The 24,812-nt window shown below is 44.3% G+C and overlaps 1 protein-coding gene across 1 annotated transcript in view; it reads right to left on the reverse strand.

Moving 5' to 3' along the window:
• The window catches only part of LOC124602299 (protein singed wings 2), a 443,654-nt gene that overhangs the window by 135,236 nt on the left and 283,606 nt on the right, over positions 1 to 24,812 (reverse strand). The window contains exon 2 of the mRNA XM_047136347.1: positions 8,335 to 8,448. Coding sequence (XP_046992303.1) covers positions 8,335 to 8,448 — 114 coding nt within the window. The remainder of the gene's footprint in view (positions 1 to 8,334; positions 8,449 to 24,812) is intronic.

Consider the following 24,812-nt stretch of genomic DNA (forward strand, 5'->3'; position numbering starts at 1 on the left):
GATCACCCTCTTTCGGACGTCAGAAAAGCCGCTCCATTTCCGCATTGCAACGAATGTACTGTTCCCGAATCCCTCCACCAACACGCTTTAGATACCTTTCAATGCTAATGCTGCCACCTGTCATCTGTGAGTGGTTATTGGACGTTGACGTCCAACATAGGCGGTGATGACATTAATGTGATTGACCGTGTAGATTAACTATCGCAAACCGTACGCAAATAAAACGGGAATGTGGTATCGATAGTCCCGGTGGCAGAGCGTAGGTGCACACTCCTAGGTTGGCACTACGAGAATGGACAAACTACGCCGACGACAGCGCCGTCTAGCCGACGCTGTGGAGCTCAACGAGCGCCGCTCTGCTTTCACCCCATTTCATCAAGAGCAGACGGCCTGGATACGTCGCTTCAATTTCAGCGTCCGCAGCTCGTGGTCTCGCGGTCGCGTTCTCGCTTCCCGAGCACGGGGTCTCCTGCCTCGAGGTGACTGGGTGTTTGTGTTGTCCTCATCACTTCATCATCATCATGAAAGTGGCGAGATTGGGCTGAGCGAAGGTTCGTAATTTGTACGGGCGCTCATAACCGCGCAGTTAAGCGCCCCACAAACCAATCATCATCATCATCAACTTCAGTGTCCGTTGGCTTGCTTTTGAGACTTTGTACTACTTACGTCGGGAACACGGCTTCGCACCTACGTGCTCATCATCGCAAAGTTATGTAACCGTTTATCAACTTGCTTTTGCCTATAGTAAACATCTTTAATTTTATACGCAGTACCTCTCCTGCTCCTACTCGCTTCCTTCATTCGGCCTATTTTGCAGATCACAGGAGCAAACTTCCAGGCGGGATGCAAAAGGGAAGAAACTGTAATATAGGGTACCATGGGAACTACTTCCTGCCATACACTGCACACGGCTATGTAGAGTGCACGTTGTGCGCAGGTCGTGGTCTAGTGGAGCCGCCTCAGTAGCTCAGCGTGTTCGGTCAGAGGGTTTAGCTACCATCTGTAATAAAAAAACTGAGTCAAGGAATCAACGATCAAGTTGAACGGATGTCTTGTGACGTCCGCCAGGACCAAACGCAACGAACAATATCGAACAAAAAAGTGGCTCTAGCGTTGCTGCTTCTGGATCACGGGGTTCGACCCGGCAGGTTTGGGGATTTTCCTCTGCCTGGGGACTGGGTGTTTGTGTTGTCCTTATCATTTCATCATCATCATCGTTCGTGACAGTGAATAGATTGGACTGTGATAAAATTGGGACTTTGTACGGTCGTTAATGACCGCGCATTTGAGCGCCCCACAAACCAAACATCATCCTAATCATCAGAGTACAGGTTTCTCTCTAAATCAGGTATTCCTAACATTTTCATACATTCATTTTAAATCTTATGGGGTGTGTATATTTGAAACTTAATATATTAAAGGTGCTTGATAAGTAACAACAGAAATTCAACTACTGTTTTCTTTTGCCAGTAACACTGTTAGAAATTCGTTTAAAATAATTGCGTGATTCAGTGAAGAAAACAGACTTTTACTCCTATTCAAAAGAGATAATTTCGCGCGCAACGCCATACTTTTGCAATTAAAGAAAGCAACAAATTCCACACAAACGGTTCGAAAAATGTTTGTTCGTATTCTGCAGTAGATGGCTTTGTAAAACCATAATTCCGAAAATTTTATTGCGATCTGGCATCATTCAAACACAGAAATAGGTACGTACGTGTAATCTGAGTGAAAACACAGAAGGAAACCGAAAAATAGCTGAAATACAACAAATTTTTACAGTTTATGTAACTGCACGTTACGAGTGACTAATCTGGCTACATTATAATAATGACACACGGAAAAGTTGGGCTTTGACGTAGCGTGAACTTCTGTTGACGAAGGGAAAGCTAGTGTTAGGGCAAGAAAACTGCTACTGCTGTATTTGGAGGATCTATTTTGAAATGCACTCTGTTAATTTTGGTTCGAGCTCATAAGAAAAACAATGATGGCTATGTAATGAGAGATGTAAATCTGAAGATGTATATTCAATAGAATTCGTGATGGAAACTTGACGCAAGTGGGGAAACCCGTCTCAAATGTCGCCTGATAAACAAAGTAAGAGCCTACGGAATATCAGACCAGCTGTGTGGCTGGATTGAAGAGTTTTTAGCAAACAGAACACAGCATGTTGTTATCAATGGAGAGACGTCTACAGACGTTAAAGTAACCTCTGGCGTGCCACAGGGGAGTGTTATGGGACCATTGCTTTTCACAATATATATAAATGACTTAGTAGATAGTGTCGGAAGTTCCATGCGGCTTTTCGCGGATGATGCTGTAGTATACAGAGAAGTTGCTGCATTAGAAAATTGTAGCGAAATACAGGAAGATCTGCAGCGGATAGGCACTTGGTGCAGGGAGTGGCAACTGACCCTTAACATAGACAAATGTAATGTATTGCGAATACATAGAAAGAAGGATCCTTTATTGTATGATTATATGATAGCGGAACAAACACTGGTAGCAGTTACTTCTGTAAAATATCTGGGAGTATGCGTACGGAACGATTTGAAGTGGAATGATCATATAAAACTAATTGTTGGTAAGGCGGGTACCAGGTTGAGATTCATTGGGAGAGTGCTTAGAAAATGTAGTCCATCAACAAAGGAGGTGGCTTACAAAACACTCGTTCGACCTATACTTGAGTATTGCTCATCAGTGTGGGATCCGTACCAGGTCGGGTTGACGGAGGAGATAGAGAAGATCCAAAGAAGAGCGGCGCGTTTCGTCACTGGGTTATTTGGTAACCGTGATAGCGTTACGGAGATGTTTAATAAACTCAAGTGGCAGACTCTGCAAGAGAGGCGCTCTGCATCGCGGTGTAGCTTGCTCGCCAGGTTTCGAGAGGGTGCGTTTCTGGATGAGGTATCGAATATATTGCTTCCCCCTACTTATACCTCCCGAGGAGATCACGAATGTAAAATTAGAGAGATTAGAGCGCGCACGGAGGCTTTCAGACAGTCGTTCTTCCCGCGAACCATACGCGACTGGAACAGGAAAGGGAGGTAATGACAGTGGCACGTAAAGTGCCCTCCGCCACACACCGTTGGGTGGCTTGCGGAGTATCAATGTAGATGTAGAAATGAATTATGGAAATGTCTTTCATTAGAAGTCTACTGTCGCACTGTTTCCACAATAAGAACCGTGTTAGTTCAGTTACAGAACTATTTGTGTCAAAATAAATGAAAGTGGCGCTAAGTGTGGCAGTAAAGAAATAATTTAATACAAACTTATGATACAGTAAATCAGTGCCAGGAGTTGCATTGGATGGCTGCAACATGAAGAAATTTGGACATTTGTGATGGATGTTGCTTTCGTGTCTATTTGGACTACGATAATGAGTTCGCAGTGCTCTCCATGGAAATTATCTGTATTCTTATTTTCTTGACAATAATTAGGCCTGCTCCTATATTACCCCTACATGATTTTGTGTTGATAACATTGTACTCACCTTACCAGAAGTCCTGTTCTTCCTGCCACTGTAATTCATTAATTCCCGTTATATATAACCTGAGCCTACCCATTTTTCAGTTTAAAGTCTCTAACCTACATACCCGATTAAGAAATCGATGAAACGTGCCACGCCATGACCCGTAGAACGTGTGATGAGGACGTCTTTCTGATTACTCGCCACCCGGAGATCCAAATGCTGGAAAATTTTACTCAAGAGGATGCCATTGTCATTATGCCGTATAGTAGCCATGCATGCATCCCGGTTAAATAACGGCTTTAGTTTACCCTTGCTTTCACTCGTTCGCAGGACCAGCACAGTAAGTCACGAGCAACCAAAAATTTAAATACCTTGCAATTTATATAGCGAACATAGCTTGTATTTCAGTGTGCGTCTTGAAAGAGCTTCTTTATGGTTCGGTTCAGTGTTTGCAGCATTTCGAAGTGACTGGTTGCCATGCAGTGTGGTATACACAGTTTTATTTTATAATAAGCACATCGTACAAAAAACTTCCCAACACCCAGGAGACAATAAGTTAATACCAGGTAACACCGTCGTCACCCTTTATAATGGAAAATATTCGGAGGAGAAGAAAATTCACACATTTCTTCAGGTATGTCATATCCAACGGAAGCCACTCACTGATGATTAAATCGTGCACAGCTAACAGACTGCGACGATGTTGATTTACACATTTCATCCACTGTTACAAAAGGACCCAGATATTTTCTGTGAGGTTAAAACCTGGTGATGATTTAACGGGCAGACGGGGTGTGATACGTTGCCCATGTGTTCATCAACCAAGACTGTATGCATGCAGCCTCGAGAAGACGGCTGTAGGTGAAGACGGGAGAGTCCACAGCATCATCGTGAAGATGTGAGTAAAAGGACAATACATCGCGACCGAAAATGTTGAAACGAAATTTTATTCATTTTAACGGTACCCTGAATAAGTGGGCTCTTGCCGTGGTACAAAATATACTACCAAAATATGACGGACCAACTGCCGTGTGTGACCTACACCCTCCACATATTGCAAGTTAAACACCTGGGTCGTTTGCACCATTTGGTAAAAGAGTAAACACACTACACACCTCCAGACAGATTATGTGCAGTTCCTGTGTGGTTTGAATACGCGCAGGTTTATGTGCCACTGTGAGCAATGGCTTTCTGCGAAGTAGCCGACTCTAAATGTCCTTTGTATGCAGTACTGCTCTCGCAACGTTCAGGCGGAAAATGGTTGAAACGGACCATCAAAACCTGTTGGGTTTGAAATCGACTGCCGGTGACAGGGCGTGACAATCCTCTCTGGTTCGACCACCGTTCTCACGCCACGTTATATGGCTGCAAGCTGTAAATCTTGGCTTGTAGACAGGTTGGACATTCCGTGCTGATACACCAACAAACTGGAGAACTTTATTCATGGTACGGTCGTGGGCACGTCCAAAGCCGACAGCGCCTTTCAGTGAACCTGTCAAATCTCCACGTCGACCAATCTTACTGCAATGAGTCTCTACAACTGACTGCACTGCTATGATTAACATGAGTGGGGAGGAGTCATGTGTCCGCTGGGTACCAGTTCTACTCCATCTATGGCACTCGAAAGCGACCAGCATGCTCTTTTAAAGGGGTGACCAACATTTTATCAGGTGAGCTCATGATTTAGGGCAGAGGTGACCAAGAATTCGACTTGCGCGCCGTGCCCTGGCACAAGTGCTATAGTGCCCAGTCTAGGTGCACATTTCCCCCACTGTCACAGCACACTATGTGGAGGGGGGAGAGGAGGAAACCCGCGAATTCATTTCTTTTAATTGTCAGTACAGTCTCACTGCATATGACTTCGTTTTATACATTGAAGAGACACAGAAACTGGCACACTTGTCTAATATTGTGTGGCTTGGACCCGACTAATGTCTGAAATAGTGCTGGAGGGTACTGACACCATGAACCCTGCAAGGCTGCGCATAAATCCGTAAGAATACGAGGAGGTGGAGGTCTCTTCTGCACAGTATGTTGCAAGGCAACCCAGATATGCTCAATAATTTTCATGTCTGGGGAGTTCGGTGGCGAGCGGAAGTGTTTGAACAGAAGAGTGTTTCTGGAGGCACTCTTTGGCAATTCTGGACATGTGGGGTGTCGCACTGTCCGGTTGTAATTTCCCAAGTCCTTCAGAATGCACAATGGAATCAGACAGTATGCTTACGAACTTGTCACCTGTCAGAGTCGTATTTAGACGTATCAGGGATGCCATATCACTCCAACAGTATGAGCTTGAATAGTCCCCTGATGACGTACATGGTCTATGGATTAACGAAATTGTCTGCGTTCCCGTACAAGTCCATCCGCTCGATACAATTTGAAACGAGACTCGTCCCAACAGGCAAAGTATTTCCAGTCATCAACATTCCAATGTCGGTGTTGACGGGCCCAGGTGAGACGTAAAGCCATGTGTCGTGAAATCATCAAGGGTACACGACTGTGCCTTCGGCTCCGAAAGCCCGTGTCGATGATGTTTCGTTGAATGGCTCGCACGCTGATACTTATTGATGGCCTAGTATCGAAATCTGCAGCAATTTGAGGAAGGGTTGCACTTCTGTCACGTTGAACGATTCTCTTCAGCCGTCGTCGGTCCTGATCTTGCAGGATATTTTACCTTCCGCAGCTATGTCAGAGATTTGATCTTTTATCGGAGTCGTGATATTTACGGCACACTCGTGGAATGGTCGTACGGGAAAACCCCACTTCATCGGTATCTCGGAGATGCTGTGTCCCTTCGTTCGTGCGCCTACTATAACACCACGTGAAATTCACTTAAATCTTGTTAACCTGCCATTTTAGCAGCGGTAACCGATCTAACAACTGCGCCAGACACTCGTTGTCTTATATAGGAGTTGCCGACCGCAGCGCCGTATTCTGCCTGTTTACGTATCTCTGTATTTGAATACGGATGCCTATACCAGTTTCTTTGGCGCTCCAATGTATTTAAAAATTCTCAACAAAATAGATCACAAAAACAAATTTTCAGTTTTATTTAATTATTTTTGGCACTGAAGACATAATTTTTGTCTGGTATAGACTGCTGGCATACGGGCAGACACAGACCATGTCACACATTTTCGCACTCAGGCTGACATGCAATCGTGACTTATTTAGTGTCACAATCGAAAAAAGGTCCTTTACACAAATATGCTGATCGAAATATTGTAACACTTCTACAACCTCATTATCTAGCCGTGGAAACTTTGAGTGAGAAAACGAATGTAGACGTACTGGATAGTTTTAAGGTAAAAAGATTAGTCTTTAAAACGGGAGTTACGTGTCAGATCAGTCGGTTACATCTGTACATGCACAGGGTAGTTATCAGCTGAAAAGGCAAAAGTTCTCGGAAACAGCTCTAAAACAGGGTACGACAGGCAGTTCTCCTCAAAAAGTTTGGGAAACTATACTTGTAATTCTTTTAAGGGCACAGTGAATTCTTCAAACCTCGCGTTTTCTTTGACACCAGTGAGCTTAAGGAACTGGACTGTTTGTCAGAATGTGTCGCTTCAACAACGCGATTTTGTTTTTAAATGCATCCCCATCAAATCAGCAAGAAGTTGTTTCTCATCTCACAATGTCTTACTGTTGGCACTGTGCAGTCAAGTCCACTTAAAATGCCAGGTTTGCAATCCATTTCGATTGTTCTAATTTTCGTTCCTGCACTCCTTTCTCATTCACAAATACAACAAAAACGAGTTTTACATCGAAAAATCGTCGTAGCCATGCTCCTTGCCTTAACCAAGTCTCCAAGCTCATAGCACAAATCCATCGAAACCTGTTGCAAGTGATAGTTAAGAGCTGCGTGCAATTTCAGAAATTTAGTATTCATACCATCCATTTCTTCATGTGCCGTATGACTGAAAATTTAGCAGAAAGAACTTCTTGGTGTACAGAACAATGAATCCTGTGTCACCGAGCGAGGTGGCGCAGTGGCTAGCACACGGATTCGGGAGGACGACGGTTCAATCCCGCGTCCTGCCATCCTGCCTGACTTAGGTTTTCCGTGATCGCTCCATCTTCCCCCCCCCCCCCCCCCCAAACAACAATCCTGTCTGTCAACAGTAGTAATTTCTTGATCTTTCATTGTCAACTAAACCTTAAATTCTTTCTGCAGGGTGCTGTAACATCGTTTCATGGCACATTTCCAGTATCCGTCGCTTATGCGACTGCATAATAGACAGTGAACATTCTCACCCCTCTCTTCATTCACTTTTAAACGCTTGTGACGACAGATCGCTAGACGGCCTCTTTCTGTGCCACTGGACCTGTGAACGTCCTTCGTGCCACGAACAAATGATATAGCATAAATAACGCAGAAAACACGATTCTGTCGATGTGAAGAGAGTTCTGCCGACGGGATATGCCACGCCGCTATACTACGCGCAGTTCCGAGCACTTCCGAGAAGGACCGAGCAAATCCGGAACAGGCCGAACCTTCGCCTGCATGCGGCACATCCGGAGTTGGGCAAGCCGTGGCCGCCCCTGTTTTAAATTCATTATCAGGTTTAACATAAATTTTAACAGACTCAGAGATGTACCGAAACCGAACGAAACCGGTCTCTATTGTGCAAAAACTGACACTTCAGATTCTGTTAACATATTAAAGAGTAATATTTATGATGAATTTCTTTAAGTTTCCACTTTGGATATTATCCTTTATTTTGTAGACACCGTTTTCGTCCAGATTCGCTGCATTTGCGCTATTTTTATACCGTATCAGTAGTTGCTAAATAAAAGAAGGGCTTTAGCGGGGAAAATGTCTAGGAGCGCCGTTACGGTGCTTCTGGCGGTTGGTTACTCACGCGGCGGTCGTGGCGAACTGGTGCAGCCCTCCGGAGCAGACGACGCGGTGTCCCCGCAGCCGCTGGCACGCCGCCTTCTCCGGACACTCTTCCCCGCACACCGAGGCCGCCCACCTGCAACCACAAACACAGCTCACTGCTAAACCCTGCCGGAAGGTGTGTACAGCACCTCTAAAAACGCGCTCTGCTAGAATTGTTATGATACGGCCGATGGCTGATCGCGTGGCGGTGATTAGGAAGTGAACATATCACACGAACAGCATGATGAAACGTTGGTACACAAGCTGACGGAGTTCAACAAATTCAAAAACCACATCTAGGAAAATGATTTTGTGGGTGGAACATTTTCCACTGAACAAATATAACTGTTATTCTAAAACTCGAATTAATTTTGTCGTAAAATTTACTGTTTAAGAAAACAAGTATTAGATGCTCACATGTGGGCAATAAACATGAACATAATTATTTTCTTTTGTGCAGTGTGTAAACCTAAGAAAACTCCCAATTGTAGTCACCATTTGCACTGACGACTTCTTGCTATCAAGCAAGTCCTTCGGTATGTAGCTAATACAAACAAATTTATGGGGAGAAAAAAGTGGTTCAAATGGCTCTGAGCACTATGAGACTTAACATCTGTGGTCGTCAGTCCCCTAGAACTTAGAACTACTTAAACCTAACTAGCCTAAGGACATCACACACATCCATGCCCGAGGCAGGATTCGAACCTGCGACCGTAGCGGTCACGCGGTTCCAGACTGAAGTGCCTAGAACCGCACGGCCACACCGGCTGGCTTATGGGGAGAGCTCAGAGACATTATAAACAACGGAACAACACTCATCACACAATAACCATTCAAATTATCACAAGAATAATCATCATCTTCGTTTCTCTCTATCCAACATCTGGTCGGGTTGGACTACCAATGGTACTTCGCCACTTTACTCGGCCTTTCCACCATTCTTCTTCTACAATGTGGTTCCATAGCAGGTTTCTCCTCCTTAGGCTCATCTTTATTGCATCAATCCATCTTTTTCTCGGTCTTCCTCTTGGCCTTTTGCCCTCAATCTTGAACTCCACCATTCTTCTTGGTATTATTCTCTGTCATTCTCTGTCCCATCCTCTTCACATGCTCAAACCATTTTAATCTACTTTTTTCAACTTCTCCACTCCAATTTCCTAACATCTTCATTTTACACTCTGTCTCTCCTCGTCTTCCCTAGCATACTTCTCAGAAACTTCATTTCACTGGATTGTATCCTACTCTCCTCTCTTCTAGTCATAGTCCAAGTCTGTGAGCCGTAAATTAGTATGGGTGTGAAGTAAGTCTTGTGTAGCACCAGCTTGCACCTCATTGGCACTTCCCTTCCCCACACCAAGCCTCTCAATCACTGGTAAAATGTACTACTGTGTTGTATTCTTTTCCTAATTTCTGTCTCAAAACGAGCATTCCCCATTAATACACTTCCTAAATACTTAAAGTTGTCCACTATTTCAATATCCCGTCGCTTAATATGAAATTGTCCCTTGCCCTTTCTATCCCCTCTGGTTACCACCGTGCTTTTCTCCACACTAAATTTTATTCCATATTTCTCGACCTTATCAGTTAGGATGTCAATTTGTTTTTGTACCTCCTTACTGCATGTTCCCCATACCACAATATCATCAGCAAATAGTAACAGCTTTATCTCCCTTCCTCTATGAGCTTCTTTCGTCTCTTTGACTATTTCATCCATCACCATTATAAATAGTGCGGGTGATATCACACTTCCTTGTCTTAGTCCCGTAACATTCTTAAACCATTCAGTTCTTCCAACTGGTGTCTGCACACAACTAGAGTTTTTTTCATACATTACCTGGATGACTTCAAGTCTTTACTTTCCAACTCCCTTTCTCTTCAAGGTTGCCCATACCTTTTCCCTATCGTGTCCGTGACAGTCTCTCCCATACTTCGCGATAATACAAAACGTGCTGTTCTTCTTTGAACTTTGTCGATGTACTCCGTTAATCCTATCCGACAAGCGTCCCAGACCTCGCAGCAGTAGCCAGAGGAGGAGAGACAAGCATAGTGTACGCAGTCTCTTTAGCGGATTTGTTGCATTTACTAAGAGTTCTGCCATTAAAACGCAGTCTTTGGTTTGCCATCCGCAAAACATTTTTTTCTGTGTGTTCTTTCCAATTTAAGTTCTTCGTAATTGTAATTCCCAGGTATCTAGTTGAATTTACGGTGTGTAGATCTGACTGATTTATCGTGTAACCGAAGTTTAACGGATTCCTTTTACCACTCATGTGGATGAGCTCAGACTTTTCATTATTTAGGGTCAATTGCTAATTTCCGCACCACATAGATATCTTTTATAAATCGTTTTGCAATTTGGCTTCCTTTCTGATGACTTTACTAAGCGATAAACGACAGTATCATCGCCGGCCGCTGTGTCCGAGCCTTTCTAGGCGCTTCAGTCCGGAACCGCGCTGCTGCTATGGTCGCAAGTTCGAATCCTCCTCGGGCATGGATTCGTGTGACGTCCTTATGTTAGTTAAGTTTAAGTAGTTTTAAGTCTGGGGGACTGATGACCTCAGATGTTAAGTCCCATAGTGCTTAGAGCCATTTGAACCAACTGAACAGTATCATCGACAAATAATGTAAGACGACTGCTCAGATTGTGTCCTAAATCATCTACATAGATAAGGAACGACAGATGGCCTTGGGGAACGCCAGAAATCATTTGTTTTTCTCGATGACTTTCCGTCAATTAGTACGAACTGGTGACAGGAAATCACGAATCCAGTCACATAACTGAGACGATATTCCATAAGCACGCACTTTCACTACAAGTCACTTGTGTGCTACAGTGCCAAAAGTCTTCTGGAATGCTAGAAATAGGGAATCATGAAATCCCTTCCAACAGCCTCAACACTTCGTGTGTATAAAGAGCTAGCTGTGTTTCACACGCACGATGTTTTCTAAATCTGCATTGAACATGTGTCAATAGACCGTTCTCCTCGAGGTAAATCATATTTGCTCCAAAATCCTGGTTCAAATCGACGTTAATGAGATGGGCCTATAATTTTGTGGATTACTCCTATTACCTTTCTTGAATATTGGTGTGATTTGTGCAACTTTCCAGTCTTTGGGTACGGATCTTTCTTCGAGAGAGCGGTTGTATGTGATTGTTAAGTATGGAGCTATTGCATCAGCATACTGAAAACGGAACCCAATTGGTATACAGTCTGGACCGGCTGACTTGCTTTTATTAAGCGATGACGTTGCTTCATTGCTCAGAGGATATCTACTTCTAAGTTACTCATGTTGACAGCTGTTCTTGATTCGAATTCTGGAATATTTACATCGCTTACTTTGGTGAAGGAATTTCGGAGGAATGTATTAAGTAATTTTAATTTGGCAGCACTATCGTCGACAGCATTTCCATTGCTATCGCACAGAGAAGGCAGTGATTGTGTATTGCGCTGGCATACTTTACATACGACCAGAATATCTTTGGATTTTCTTCCAGGCTTCTAGAAAAAGCATCTCGCATAGAAGTCTGCCCTAAATTTCGAGCTTTTGTAAGAGATTGCCAGTCTAGGAGATTTTGCGGTCGTTTAAATTAGGCAAGCCTTTTTCATTGTATCTGCAACAGTGTTCTGATCCGTTTTTTGTGTACCAAGAGGGATCAGCTCCGTCGTTTGTTAATTTATTTGGTATAAATCTTTCAATTGCTATCAACACTATTTCTTTGAATTCAAGGTGCATCTGGTCTTCACTTACATTGTTAATTTGGAAAGAGTGTCTCTTGGGAAGGTGTCAAGTGAATTTTTATCTGTTTTTATGAATAGGTGTATTTTTTAATTTTTTTTTTTGGGGGAGGGGGGGGGGGGGTTGGGATTGAAACATTCAGTCTCGCTACGACAACCCTGCGTTCACTAATTCCTGCACCCGTTTTGATGCTCGTTGTTAGCTCAGAATTATTTGTTGCTAAGAGGTCAAGTGTGTTTTCACCACCGTTTACTATTCGAGTGGGCTCTTGAACTGACTGCTCGAAATAATTTTCAGAAAATGCGCCTAGTATAATTCAAAAGTGTGTGGGCAGTCAAATGAAATGAGGCAAACGGAAAGATGTAAGTAAACTATTTATTACTTCAAAAGAAATCGTCACAACTTTTAATACATTTATCCCAGTGTCAGACGAGGCAGTCACTTTTTTCATGGAAAAATGTCTGTATTCACCCACAGACACATGATCGTACCCAGGCGTGCTCCTCTCCGTCTGAAGCAAATCAACGGCTACAGGTGTCTTTCTTCAGGGCGCGCCCACACGTTTCCAAGGTTTCGAGTATGCTTTAGAATCTTCGCTGGGAAGCCCTTACATATTCTCCATACAATCTCGATCTCTTCCCACGTAATTTCCCTGTTTTTGGAGCCCTGAAGAAAGACATTTGCTTCGCACCAAGAGGTGCACGGCTGGGTAACATCATGACTCCGTAGGCAACCATAGACATTTTTTCATGGTGGTATAGACTGTCTTGTCTCACACTGGGAGGCAGCTAACAGCTAAGTTATTACTTTTGATATAATAAACAACTTATTGACTTTTTTTCTACTTGTCTTGTTTTCAGGTCTGCTCCTTGTACCAACGTAATGTAAGTGATGTTGTGCATGTACAGTTCATACATACGGAGGCCACTGTAGCAATATTTGTCATCTCAGATATTTGATGGCCAAACATCTACCGAATGGTACTGGAAAATGACTTAATAATGAAATTGTGAGTAAATGAACTGAAACTTAACAGTTGAAGCCGGCATGGAGTCCTTTAAGAAATTCATGGTGACTGTGGACCCGTCTTCAAACAAGGTCATTCTTAAGAAGTTTATGAAAATTACGTAGAAAATATGCCCAAAGCACAATTGATGGATAACTTGGTTGAATAATACAAATGTACCCAACCGCCTGCCACAGAACCAATCCAGTCTATCTATGTACTTCACAGACATACTAGATTAACGTATGTACCAATGCCATATCCAAAAATAAGTACTTCTCTAGAATAACAGGGATATGAGTTCTGCGCTTTTGCGCTTCCTTTACTCTGAAGTACTTCAACTCATACTCGGTTCTCTAGGTAGTAGGACATGTTATCAGCTTTTCCGGAACATTGTTTGTGGATCCCATGGGGACTACAGTGACTTCACAAGTGAGTCTGCGAAGGCTGTTTCATGGGCAATTAGCTCGTCCTAGAGTCCTGACAGAACTGTCATATTAATATCCGTCCTAAATGTTCACTTGCTATAGTTTTATAGTAAATGGTTAATGTTTTGCATTGTTTTATGTCTTATTTTTCCATTTCACATGTGTGACATTTTTTGTACTTTTTCATACGCCGAAACGCAATAAATGTTCTCTGTCATCTGGACAGTATATTTGTTATTAAGTAGTAAAGCCACTGAAGACTGTATACTGATAAATCTGTTCTGTCACCAAACATTATTATTCTTTCCTGCAATAACTCACGCGCATCACTTAAAGTGACAATGCAAACACGACGTCGCCGTGGGATTTAGCGGTATGATTATTGAGTGCGCCGGCAGAGCAAATTGCGGCCCGCGGGCGTGAATTGGCCCGCCTGTGGACACAGCCAGTTAACTGGCGGCCAGCGTTTACACACCGACGCGCCATTGTTTATTTATGCACCTACTAAGACGAGATAACAGGCCTCTCGTTTGTCGAGAGGGCATAATTGGGTTGTTTGTTTGCCATGGCGCGGGCGGACACGAGGAGACACGGGCTAATTTACATAAATCGTATTTCATAGTCGGCTCGCCGTGAGGACCTAGCGTCGAAAGACACGGCGCCGCGATCGCTCGTGCTTACCGAACCACGCCACTGCCTTCGCAACTGTCCCACTGGGACGTTCAACGGCCCCGGGTTCTCACGTGCACGCTATAAATATTGCGCTAAAACTACGTCAATTCTTTTAGAATGAATGCTGGTAAAATTACGCCATTTATATTCGAATGCGAGCCGGAAACCACATTAAAATTGCGACTTTTTTTTTTTTTTCAAATGCAACCTATGCAAATAAAACGGACAAATATATGTTTTGTAACGCACTCTTCAAGATAACTGGAAACCAACGTTGAGTGCTGAAATGCCGGCCGGGGTGGCCGAGCGGTTCTAGGCGCTTCAGTCCGGAACCGCGCGACCGCTACGGTCGCTGGTTCTAGTCCAGTCTAGGGCATGGATGTGTGTGATGTCCTTAGGTTAGTTAGGTTTAAATCGTTCTAAGTTCTAGGGGACTGATGACCTCAGATGTTAAGTCCCATAGTGCTCAGAGCCGTTTGAACAGAGTGCTTAAATGGTGGTCAGCCGCACTACGAACAACTCAGAGAAGAATTCATTTAATTTTATCCCTCACAATATTAAAAGATTAACTACAAAATTAAAATATATTTCGACATTTCAATTCATGTTATAAAATTAACATACAGGGTGGCCCCATTGATAGTGACCGGGCCAAATATCTCACGAAATAAGCGTCAAACGAAAAAACTACAAAGAACGAAACTCGTCTAGTTTGAAGGCGGAAACCAGATGGAGCTATGGCTGGCCCGCTAAATAGCGCTGCCATAGGTCAAACGGATATCAACTGCGTTTTTTTTTAAACAGGAACCACCATTTTATATTACATATTCGTGTAGTACGTAAAGAAATATGAATGTTTTAATTGGACCACTTTTTTCGTTTTGTGATAGATGCTGCTGTAATAGTCAGAAAAGGGGAAGTACGTGGCATCACGTAACATTCCACCAGTGCGGACGGTATTTGCTTCGTGATACATTACCCGTGTTAAAATGGACCGTTTACCAATTGCGGAAAAGGTCGATATCGTATTGATGTATGGCTATTGTGATCAAAATGCCCAACGGGCGTGTGCTATGTATGCTGCTCGGTATCCTGGACGACATCATCCAAGTGTCCGGACCGTTCGCCGAATGCTTACGTTATTTAAGGAAACAGAAAGTGTTCAGCCACATGTGAAACGTCAACCATGACCTGCAACAAATGATGATGCCCATGTATGTGTTTTAGCTTCTGTCGCGGCTAATCCGCACATCAGTAGCGGACAAACTGTGCGAGAATCGGGAATCTCAAAAACGTCGGTGTTGAGAATGCTACATCAACATAGATTGCGCCCATACCATATTTCTATGCACCAAGAATTGCACGGCGACGAATTTGAACGTCATGTACAGTTCTGCCACTGGGCACAAGAGAAACCGGCATAATATGCACTATTGGGCAACAGAAAATCCACGATGGCTACGACACATGGAACATCAGCGACCTTGGCGGGTTACTGTATGGTGCGGCATAATCGTAACTAAATTGTGTACAGGGTAGTCCAATGATCGTGACAGGGCCAAATAACTCACGAAATAAGCGTCAAAGGATAATTGGTCCCCATTTTATCGATGGCAATCTAAATGGTGCTGATTTCCTACGTAATGTTCTACCGATGTTACTACAAGATGTTTCACTGCATGACAGAATGGCGATGTACTTCCAACATGGTGCATGTCCGGCACATAGCTCTTGTGCGGTTGAAGCAGTATTAAATAGCATATTTCATGCCAGGTGGATTGGTCGTCGAAGCACCATACCATGGCCCGTACGTTCACCGGATCTGACGTCCCGGATTTCTTTCTGTGGGGAGAGTTGAAGGATATTTGCTATCGTGACCCACCGACAACACCTGACAACATGCGTCAGCGCGTTGTCAATGCATGTGCGAACATTACGGAAGGCGAATTACTCGCTGTTGAGAGGAATGTCGTTACACGTATTGCCAAATGCATTGAGGTTGACGGACATCATTTTGAGCATTTATTGCATTAATGTGGTATTTACAGGTAATCACGCTATAACAGCATGCGTTGTCAGAAATGATAAGTTCACAAAGGTACACAACCGAGCGAGGTGGCGCAGTGGTTAGCACACTGGACTCGCATTCGGGAGGACGACGGTTCAATCCCGTCTCCGGCCATCCTGATTTAGGTTTTCCGTGATTTCCCTAAATCGCTTCAGGCAAATGCCGGGATGGTTCCTTTGAAAGGGCACGGCCGATTTCCTTCCCCATCCTTCCCTAACACGAACTTGCGCTCCGTCTCTAATGACCTCGTTGTCGACGGGACGTTAAACACTAATATCCTCCTCCTCCACAAAGGTACATGTATCACATTGGAACAACCGAAATAAAATATTCAAACGTACCTACGTTCTGTACTTTAATTTAAAAAACCAACTTGTTACCAACTGTTCGTTTAAAATTGAGAGCCATATGTTCGTGACTATTACAGCGCCATCTATCACAAAGCGAAAAACGTGGTCCAACTAAAACATTAATATTTCTTTACGTACTACACGAATATGTAATAAAATATGGAGGTTCCTATTTTAAAAAAAACGCAGTTTATATCCTTTTGACCTATGGCAGCGCCATCTAGTGGGCCAACCATAGCGCCATCTGGTTTCCCCCTTACAGGTAGACAAGTTTCGTTCTTTGTAGTTTTTTCGTTTGACGCTTATTTCGTGAGTTATTTGGCCCTGTCACGATCAATGGACCACCCTGTATACAATTTAGTTACGATTACTATCCTTGTAAGTCAAGAGGCTGTTCATGGTGAAAAAAGAATTTAAAAAAACGAGTGTATGAGGAAATTTAATACGAAAGCATTTTCTCTAGATGTTCAGCTAAGCATGTCCTTTTCGAGTAGACCTTTGAAGGAGAAAGAGACATTTAAATAATAAGGCAGATCCATTGCAAATGTGCATCTACTAGCAGTAGAGTGTGGGACGAGGCTCACTTATTTGGCTCAAACCATGTGAGTACAAGCAGGTAGATGCCTCTTTCAAGTTCCTAGGGTATTGCGCCTGACTGAGCTGGAGAAAGGGTAAACCGCTCTCTAAAGATTTACACGTGGAGTAAGTAGGATTTTTGAATAGCAATTCCTGCTTCTATAATATTTTTTTCCTTCCATTTCATCATTGCAATGTTAAGCGATTAATTATAAAATTTAAATGTACTTGAACAGATCAATTTATATACGAAAAATTAATATATTTAATTTAGTTACGATTACTAACCTTGTAAGTCAAAGGGCTGTAGGCCTGTACCATATTGCAACACATTGGTAAAATTTTGCACGAGTTGCCACTGGGCACAACATAGACGTTGCGCGTTCTTTTAGCTATTTGTTTCAAGGTTATTGTGTATACTGATAACAATTGTATTCTACACACGAAATTAATCTGAATGAAGGAGTAGTCAGGAATGAAGATTAACGACGATCTTGACACTTGCTAACAAATTCAAAGTGTCTGCCGTACTGGGACCATGGAACGATCCCCTTCACAGACAATGCTCTTGCCAACTGAGCTAGCCAGACAGCACTCACGACCTACTGTCGCAGTTTGAATTTTGCCTGTACCTCTCTTCTGCTTTTCATCCATACATTCCTGGACTAGCTCGCCTGAAAGAAAGGATGCTGTTAAGAAATGGCTTAGCCGCTTGTTAGGAGTTGCTTTCTGAATGAATCATAAACTCTCTCCCCTATTCTTCAAACGAACAACGAGGTAACATCCCTTAGGGTGACGCCAAGAAAGATACAACAAGGGCTGTATCCGAACATCACGGGTTAGTTTTTCATACTCACCCGCATTACATCCTTCTACATTTAGAGCTAGCTGTCATTGAAATTTACAATGAAATCCAGACCATTAGCTGCTTACAGGCGTTGATAAATATCAACAGGGGCAGTTGAAAATGTGTGCCCCGTCCGGGACTTGAACCCGTGATCTCCTGCTCACATGGCAGACGCTCTATCCAACCTTTTTTTTTTTTTTTTTTTTTTTGCATTTTTTTCGTTATTGATCGTTGTGTTTGGTCGTTGCGGACGTCGCAAGACAACCTGTTCAAGTTCGGTGGTTGATCCTTCCACTCAGTTTTTTATTACAGAGGCCAACCGGCTCTCTGACCGAACACGCTGAGCTACCGTGCCGGCTCCAACTGAGCCATCGAGGAGATGTCCACCTTCATACAGATAAGGTTTACGGGCCAAAGATCTTCTTCAGTGCGAATGCACTCACGTTGCTCAAACTCTCGCAGGACTCGGTAGATTGACTTCCGCTAGTAATGAGTATAGTGTGCAGGGGCACTACAGATGTAGTGTATGGACAGTAAGTTGGAAATACGCGTTTCATGGGGAGAGTGCCAGAGATAAGTCCCTGCAGTCGCTCTATCCTCTCTGTCCTCGATGCCTCAGTCAGATAGAGCGTCTGCCATATAAGCAGGAGATTCCGGGTTCGAGTCCCGGTGGGGGACATGTTTTCAGCTGTACCCGTTGTTATTTATCAACGCCTCTAAGCAGCTAAGGTCTGCATTTCTTTGTAATTTCGTTCTTCGAGAGCTGCAAGATCATCTATGTCATCTTGTATCATCCAACAGTCACTCATATTCGACGCCTGCACTTATACCACAGAATCACCAGCAAACAACCGCAGACTGCTGGCCACCCTGTCTGCCAGATCATTTATGTAAACAGAAAATAATAGCGCTCCTGTCACATTCACCTGGGGCACTGCTGACGATACTGCTGTCTCTGAGCCGACCGGAGTGGCCGAGCGGTTCTAGGCGCTACAGTCTGGAACCGCACGACCGCTACGGTCGCAGGTTCGAATCCTGCGTCGGGCATGGCTGTGTGTGATATACTTAGGTTAGTTAGGTTTAAGTAGTTCTTAGTCTAGGGGACTGATGACCTCAGAAGTTAAGTCCCATAGTGCTCAGAGCCATCTGAACCATTTTTTTTGCTGTCTCTGATGAAGCCCCACCATCGACGACAACATACTGGGTTCTATTACTTGAGAAGTCTTCGAGCCACTCACATGTCGTATTCCACACGCTCGTACTTCCGTTAACAGTCTGCAGAGGGGCACCGTGTAAAATGCTTTTCGCAAAATCCAGAAACACAGGATCTGCCTTTTTCCGTACATTCATAGTTCGCAGGATATCATGTGAGAAAAGTGCAAGCTGAGTTTCGCATGAACGATGCTTTCTAAAACCATGCTGATACGTGGACATGAGCTTTTCGGTGGCTAGGAAATTTATTATATTCGAACTCAGAATATGTTGCGAATTCTGCAGCAAACCGATGTTAAGGAGATCGATCTATAGTTTTCCGGGTAAATCTTTTACTCTTTTTACGCAGGGAAATCACCTGCACTTTTTTCCAGCCGCTTGCGACTTTGCGCTGGGCGAGAGATTCGCGTTAAATGCAAGATAAGTGAGTGTCCAATGCCATAAAGTATTCTTTGTAAAACCGATATGGGCTTCTGTCCGGACATGGCGACTTATTTCATTTTCAGCTCTTTCAGTTGTTACTCTGCGCCAGAGATTCAAATTCAAATACACTCCTGGAAATTGAAATAAGAACACCGTGAATTCATTGTCCCAGGAAGGGGAAACTTTATTGACACATTCCTGGGGTCAGATACATCACATGATCACACTGACAGAACCACAGGCACATAGACACAGGCAACAGAGCATGCACAATGTCGGCACTAGTACAGTGTATATCCACCTTTCGCAGCAATGCAGGCTGCTATTCTCCCATGGAGACCATCGTAGAGATGCTGGATGTAGTCCTGTGGAACGGCTTGCCATGCCATTTCCACCTGGCGCCTCAGTTGGACCAGCGTTCGTGCTGGACGTGCAGACCGCGTGAGACGACGCTTCATCCAGTCCCAAACATGCTCAATGAGGGACAGATCCGGAGATCTTGCTGGCCAGGGTAGTTGACTTACACCTTGTAGAGCACGTTGGGTGGCACGGGATACATGCGGACGTGCATTGTCCTGTTGGAACAGCAAGTTCCCTTGCCGGTCTAGGAATGGTAGAACGATGGGTTCGATGACAGTTTGGATGTACCGTGCACTATTCAGTGTCCCCTCGACGATCACCAGTGGTGTACGGCCAGTGTAGGAGATCGCTCCCCACACCATGATGCCGGGTGTTGGCCCTGTGTGCCTCGGTCGTATGCAGTCTTGATTGTGGCGCTCACCTGCACGGCGCCAAACACACATACGACCATCATTGGCACCAAGGGAGAAGCGATTCTCATCGCTGAAGACGACACGTCTCCATTCGTCCCTCCATTCACGCCTGTCGCGACACCACTGGAGGCGGGCTGCACGATGTTGGGGCGTGAGCGGAAGACGGCCTAACGGTGTGCGGGACCTTAGCCCAGCTTCATGGAGACGGTTGCGAACGGTCCTCGCCGATACCCCAGGAGCAACAGTGTCCCTAATTTGCTGGGAAGTGGCGGTGCGGTCCCCTACGGCACTGCGTAGGATCCTACGGTCTTGGCGTGCATCCGTGCGTCGCTGCTGTCCGGTCCCAGGTCGACGGGCACGTGCACCTTCCGCCGACCACTGGCGACAACACCGATGTACTGTGGAGACCTCATGCCCCACGTGTTGAGCAATTCGGCGGTACGTCCACCCGGCCTCCCGCATGCCCACTATACGCCCTCGCTCAAAGTCCGTCAACTGCACATACGGTTCACGTCCACGCTGTCGCGGCATGCTACCAGTGTTAAAGACTGCGATGGAGCTCCGTATGCCACGGCAAACTGGCTGACACTGACGGCGGCGGTGCACAAATGCTGCGCAGCTAGCGCCATTCGACGGCCAACACCGCGGTTCCTGGTGTGTCCGCTGTGCCGTGCTTGTGATCATTGCTTGTACAGCCCTCTCGCAGTGTCCGGAGCAAGTATGGTGGTTCTGACACACCGGTGTCAATGTGTTCTTTTTTCCATTTCCAGGAGTGTATACAGTATCGGCAGCAATAGATAGATTCATACCGCATAAGTTAATAAGAGACGGGACTGATCCACCATGGTACACAAAACACGTCAGAACACTGTTGCAGAAGCAGCGAAAAAAGCATGCCAAATTTAGAAGAACGCAAAATCCCTAAGACTGGCTAAGTTTCACGGAAGCTCGAAATTTAGTGCGTACGTCAATGCGAGATGCTTTTAATAGTTTCCACAATGAAATATCGTCTCAAAATATAGTAGGAAACCCAAAGAGATTCAGGTCGTATGTAAAGTACACCAGTGGCAAAAGGCAGTCAATACCGTCACTGCGCGATAGAGATGGAAATGTTGCCGATGATGGTGCCACTAAAGCGGAGTTACTAAATACAGTTTTCCGTAATTCCTTCTCGAAAGAAGACGAAGTAAATATTCTAGAATTCGAAACCAGAACAGCTGTTAGCATGAGTGACATAAAAGTAGATATCTTAGATGTTGCGAAACAACTTTATCACTTAAGAAAGGCAAGTCTTCCGCCCCAGCTGGTATACTAACCAGGTTCCTTTCAGAGTATGCAGACACAATAGCGCCTTTCTTAGCACTCATATACAACCGCTCACTTGAATAAATGTCTGTTCCTAAAGATTGGAAAGTAGCACAAGTCACACCAACATTCAACAAAGGAAATAGGAGTAACCCACTGAATTACAGACCCACATCACTGACCTCAATTTGCAGTAGAATTTTGGAGCATGTATTGTACTCGAACATTATGAATCACCTTGAAGAAAATGACTTATTGATACATAACCAACACGGATTCAGAAAATATCGTTCTTCTGCAACACAGCTAGCTCTTTATCCCTGTCGACAAGGGATCTCAGATCGATTCCATATTCCTAGATTTCCAGAAAGCTTTTATACCGTTCCTCACGAGCGACTATTAATCAAATTGCGTGCATATGGAGTATCGTCTCAGTTGTGTGACTGGATTCGCGATTTCCTCTCAGAGAGGTCACAGTTCATAGTGATAGACGGTAAATCATCGAGTAGAACAGATGTGATATCTGGCGTTCCACAAGGTAGTGTCATAGGCCCTCTGCTGTTACTGATTTATATAAATGATCTCGGTGACAATCTGAGCAGCCCCCTTGGACTGTTTGCAGATGACGCTGTAATTTACCGTCTAGTAAAATCATCAAACGATCAATTTCAATGACAAAATGATTCCAGAGAGAAATTTTGTATGGTGCGAAAAGTGACAATTAGCACTAAACAAAGAAAAGTGCGAGGTCGTCCACATGGGTATTAAAAGATAAATCGCACAAATCTAAGGGCTGTCAATTCGACTAAATACCTAGGAATTACAATTACGAGCAACTTAAATTGGGAAGACCACATAGATAATATTGTGGGGAACGCGAAACAAAGACTGCGCTTTGTTGGAAGAACACGTAGAAGATGCGACAAACTCGCTAAAGAGATAGCCTACATTACACTTGTTCGTCCTCTGCTGGAATATTGCTGCGCGGTATGGGATCCTTACCAGGTAGGATTGACGGCGGACATCGTAAAAGTGCAAAGAAGGGCAGCTCGTTTCGTGTTATCGCGCAATATGGGTGAGCGTGTCACTGATATGATACGCGAGTTGAGGTGGCAGTCACTGAAACAAAGGCGGTTTTCTTTGCGGCGAGACCTATTTACGAAATTTCAATCACCAACTTTCTCTTCCGAATGCGTAAATATTTTGTTGACACCCACCTCCATATCGAGAAATGATCATCATAATAAAATAAGAGAAACCAGAGCTCGAACGGAAAGATTTAGACATTCCTTTTTCCCACGCGCCATTCGAGAGTGGAATGGTAGAGAAGTAGTATCAAAACGGTTCGATGAACCCTCTGCCAGGCGCTTAAGTGTGAATTGCAGAGTAACCATATAGATGTAGGGGTACTACTACCGTCGTCTCTTATTGATGTCAGCGCTGCCAACATTCGATATTTCTGCGCTCTCTCAAATCTGGCATGCTTTTTCCTTTGGTATGAAAACAATTATTTTTCCTTAGTGTCATTTTTTCCTATGAGGAGTATTTCAACTGGTAGAGGAAGATTTCTCTGGCGGCAAATTAATTAAACCAACGAACACTTTTCCATTATTTTATGACCAAGAGACAATACATTAACACAACCGAATATTTCAATTACAGTAGATTTTCAAAAATGCCTCCATTGACACGTAAACAAAGGTTACACCGTCGGATCATGTTCTGTCTGACACGGGCAAAAACCCCATGAGTATCCTGAATTGTTCCTGCTGCTGCTACTACTATCCAGGCAACCAGATCCTCTTCTGATGCAACAGGAGTTGCGTAAACAAGGTTGCGCATCTCTCCCCACACAAAAAAGTCCAGAGGGGACATATCTGGGGACCGAGCAGGCCATGGTAGAGGACCACCTCTACCAATCCATGTTTCTGGGAACCATCGGTCCAGGAATCGTCGCCCACGACGACTGAAATGTGCCGGCGCCCAGTCACGTTGGAACCACAAGCTTTGTCTTGTAGGGAGCGGGACGTCTTCCAGCAATTCTGGCAATGCTCTAATGAGAAAATTGTAATAGTGCCTGCCATTTAATGGCCTAGGTAGCAGGTACGGCCCATTTAAACAGTCCCCAACAGCACCGACGCACACATTAATGAAGAGCCGCACTAGATGAGCGCTAGTAACTGTGGCATATGTGTTATCCTCACTCCAAACATGCGAATTGTGCATGTTGAAGACTCCATCACGTCCGAACGTTGCTTCATCGGTAAACAACACAGGGGCTGGAAAGTAGGATGCATTTCACACTGTTCTAGGAACCACTGCAAAAACTGTGCTCTGGGTGGATAATCAACTGGTTCCAGGTTGTGGACACGCTCTAAGTGAAATGGACGTAACAATTGCTCTCGAAGGACTGTTCTTACATTCGTCTGATTCGTCTCCATGTTACGTGCAATTGCACGAGTGCTGATTGAAGGATCCCGCTCCACATGCTGCAAGACAAGTTCCTCAAATTACAGCGTTCTTACCGTGCGACGGCGTCCCTGTCCAGGTAATCTGCTAAATGACCCGGTCTCACGCAGACGTTGGTACACAGCAGCAAAGGTCGTATGATGCGGGATTCGGCGATTAGGATATTGTTGTTGATAAACCCGCTGTGCAGTTCGTCCGTTGTGGTGCGCTACGTATTACGCACCAACCATATCAGTGTACTCGCTCCAGGTGTATCGCTCCATTAGTAAACAGAGACAATGCACTACTAAACTGGTGGACAGCAGTTCCCTACAACTGAAGAGTGTAATACGCCCTCTAACAACTGAAAATCGTAATATGGCCTCTAACGACTGAAGAGAGTAATATAGCCTCCACAGGTTTAAATAATCCTCATAGGAAAAAATGACATTAGCGAAAAATATTTGTTTTGATGTCCCCTACAACCTCCCAGAGTATATCGGTTTAAATACTTTTCACCCTGTATACCAGTATCCTGACCTGTTTAGTGTATCATGGAGATCAGATTCGTCTCTTATTAATTGAGTTAGTACGCAACTCTTAATTGCAGTCAGC

The sequence above is a fragment of the Schistocerca americana genome, chromosome 1 (genome assembly GCF_021461395.2).
Source record: "Schistocerca americana isolate TAMUIC-IGC-003095 chromosome 1, iqSchAmer2.1, whole genome shotgun sequence".
Classification (NCBI taxonomy): Eukaryota; Metazoa; Arthropoda; class Insecta; order Orthoptera; family Acrididae; genus Schistocerca; species Schistocerca americana.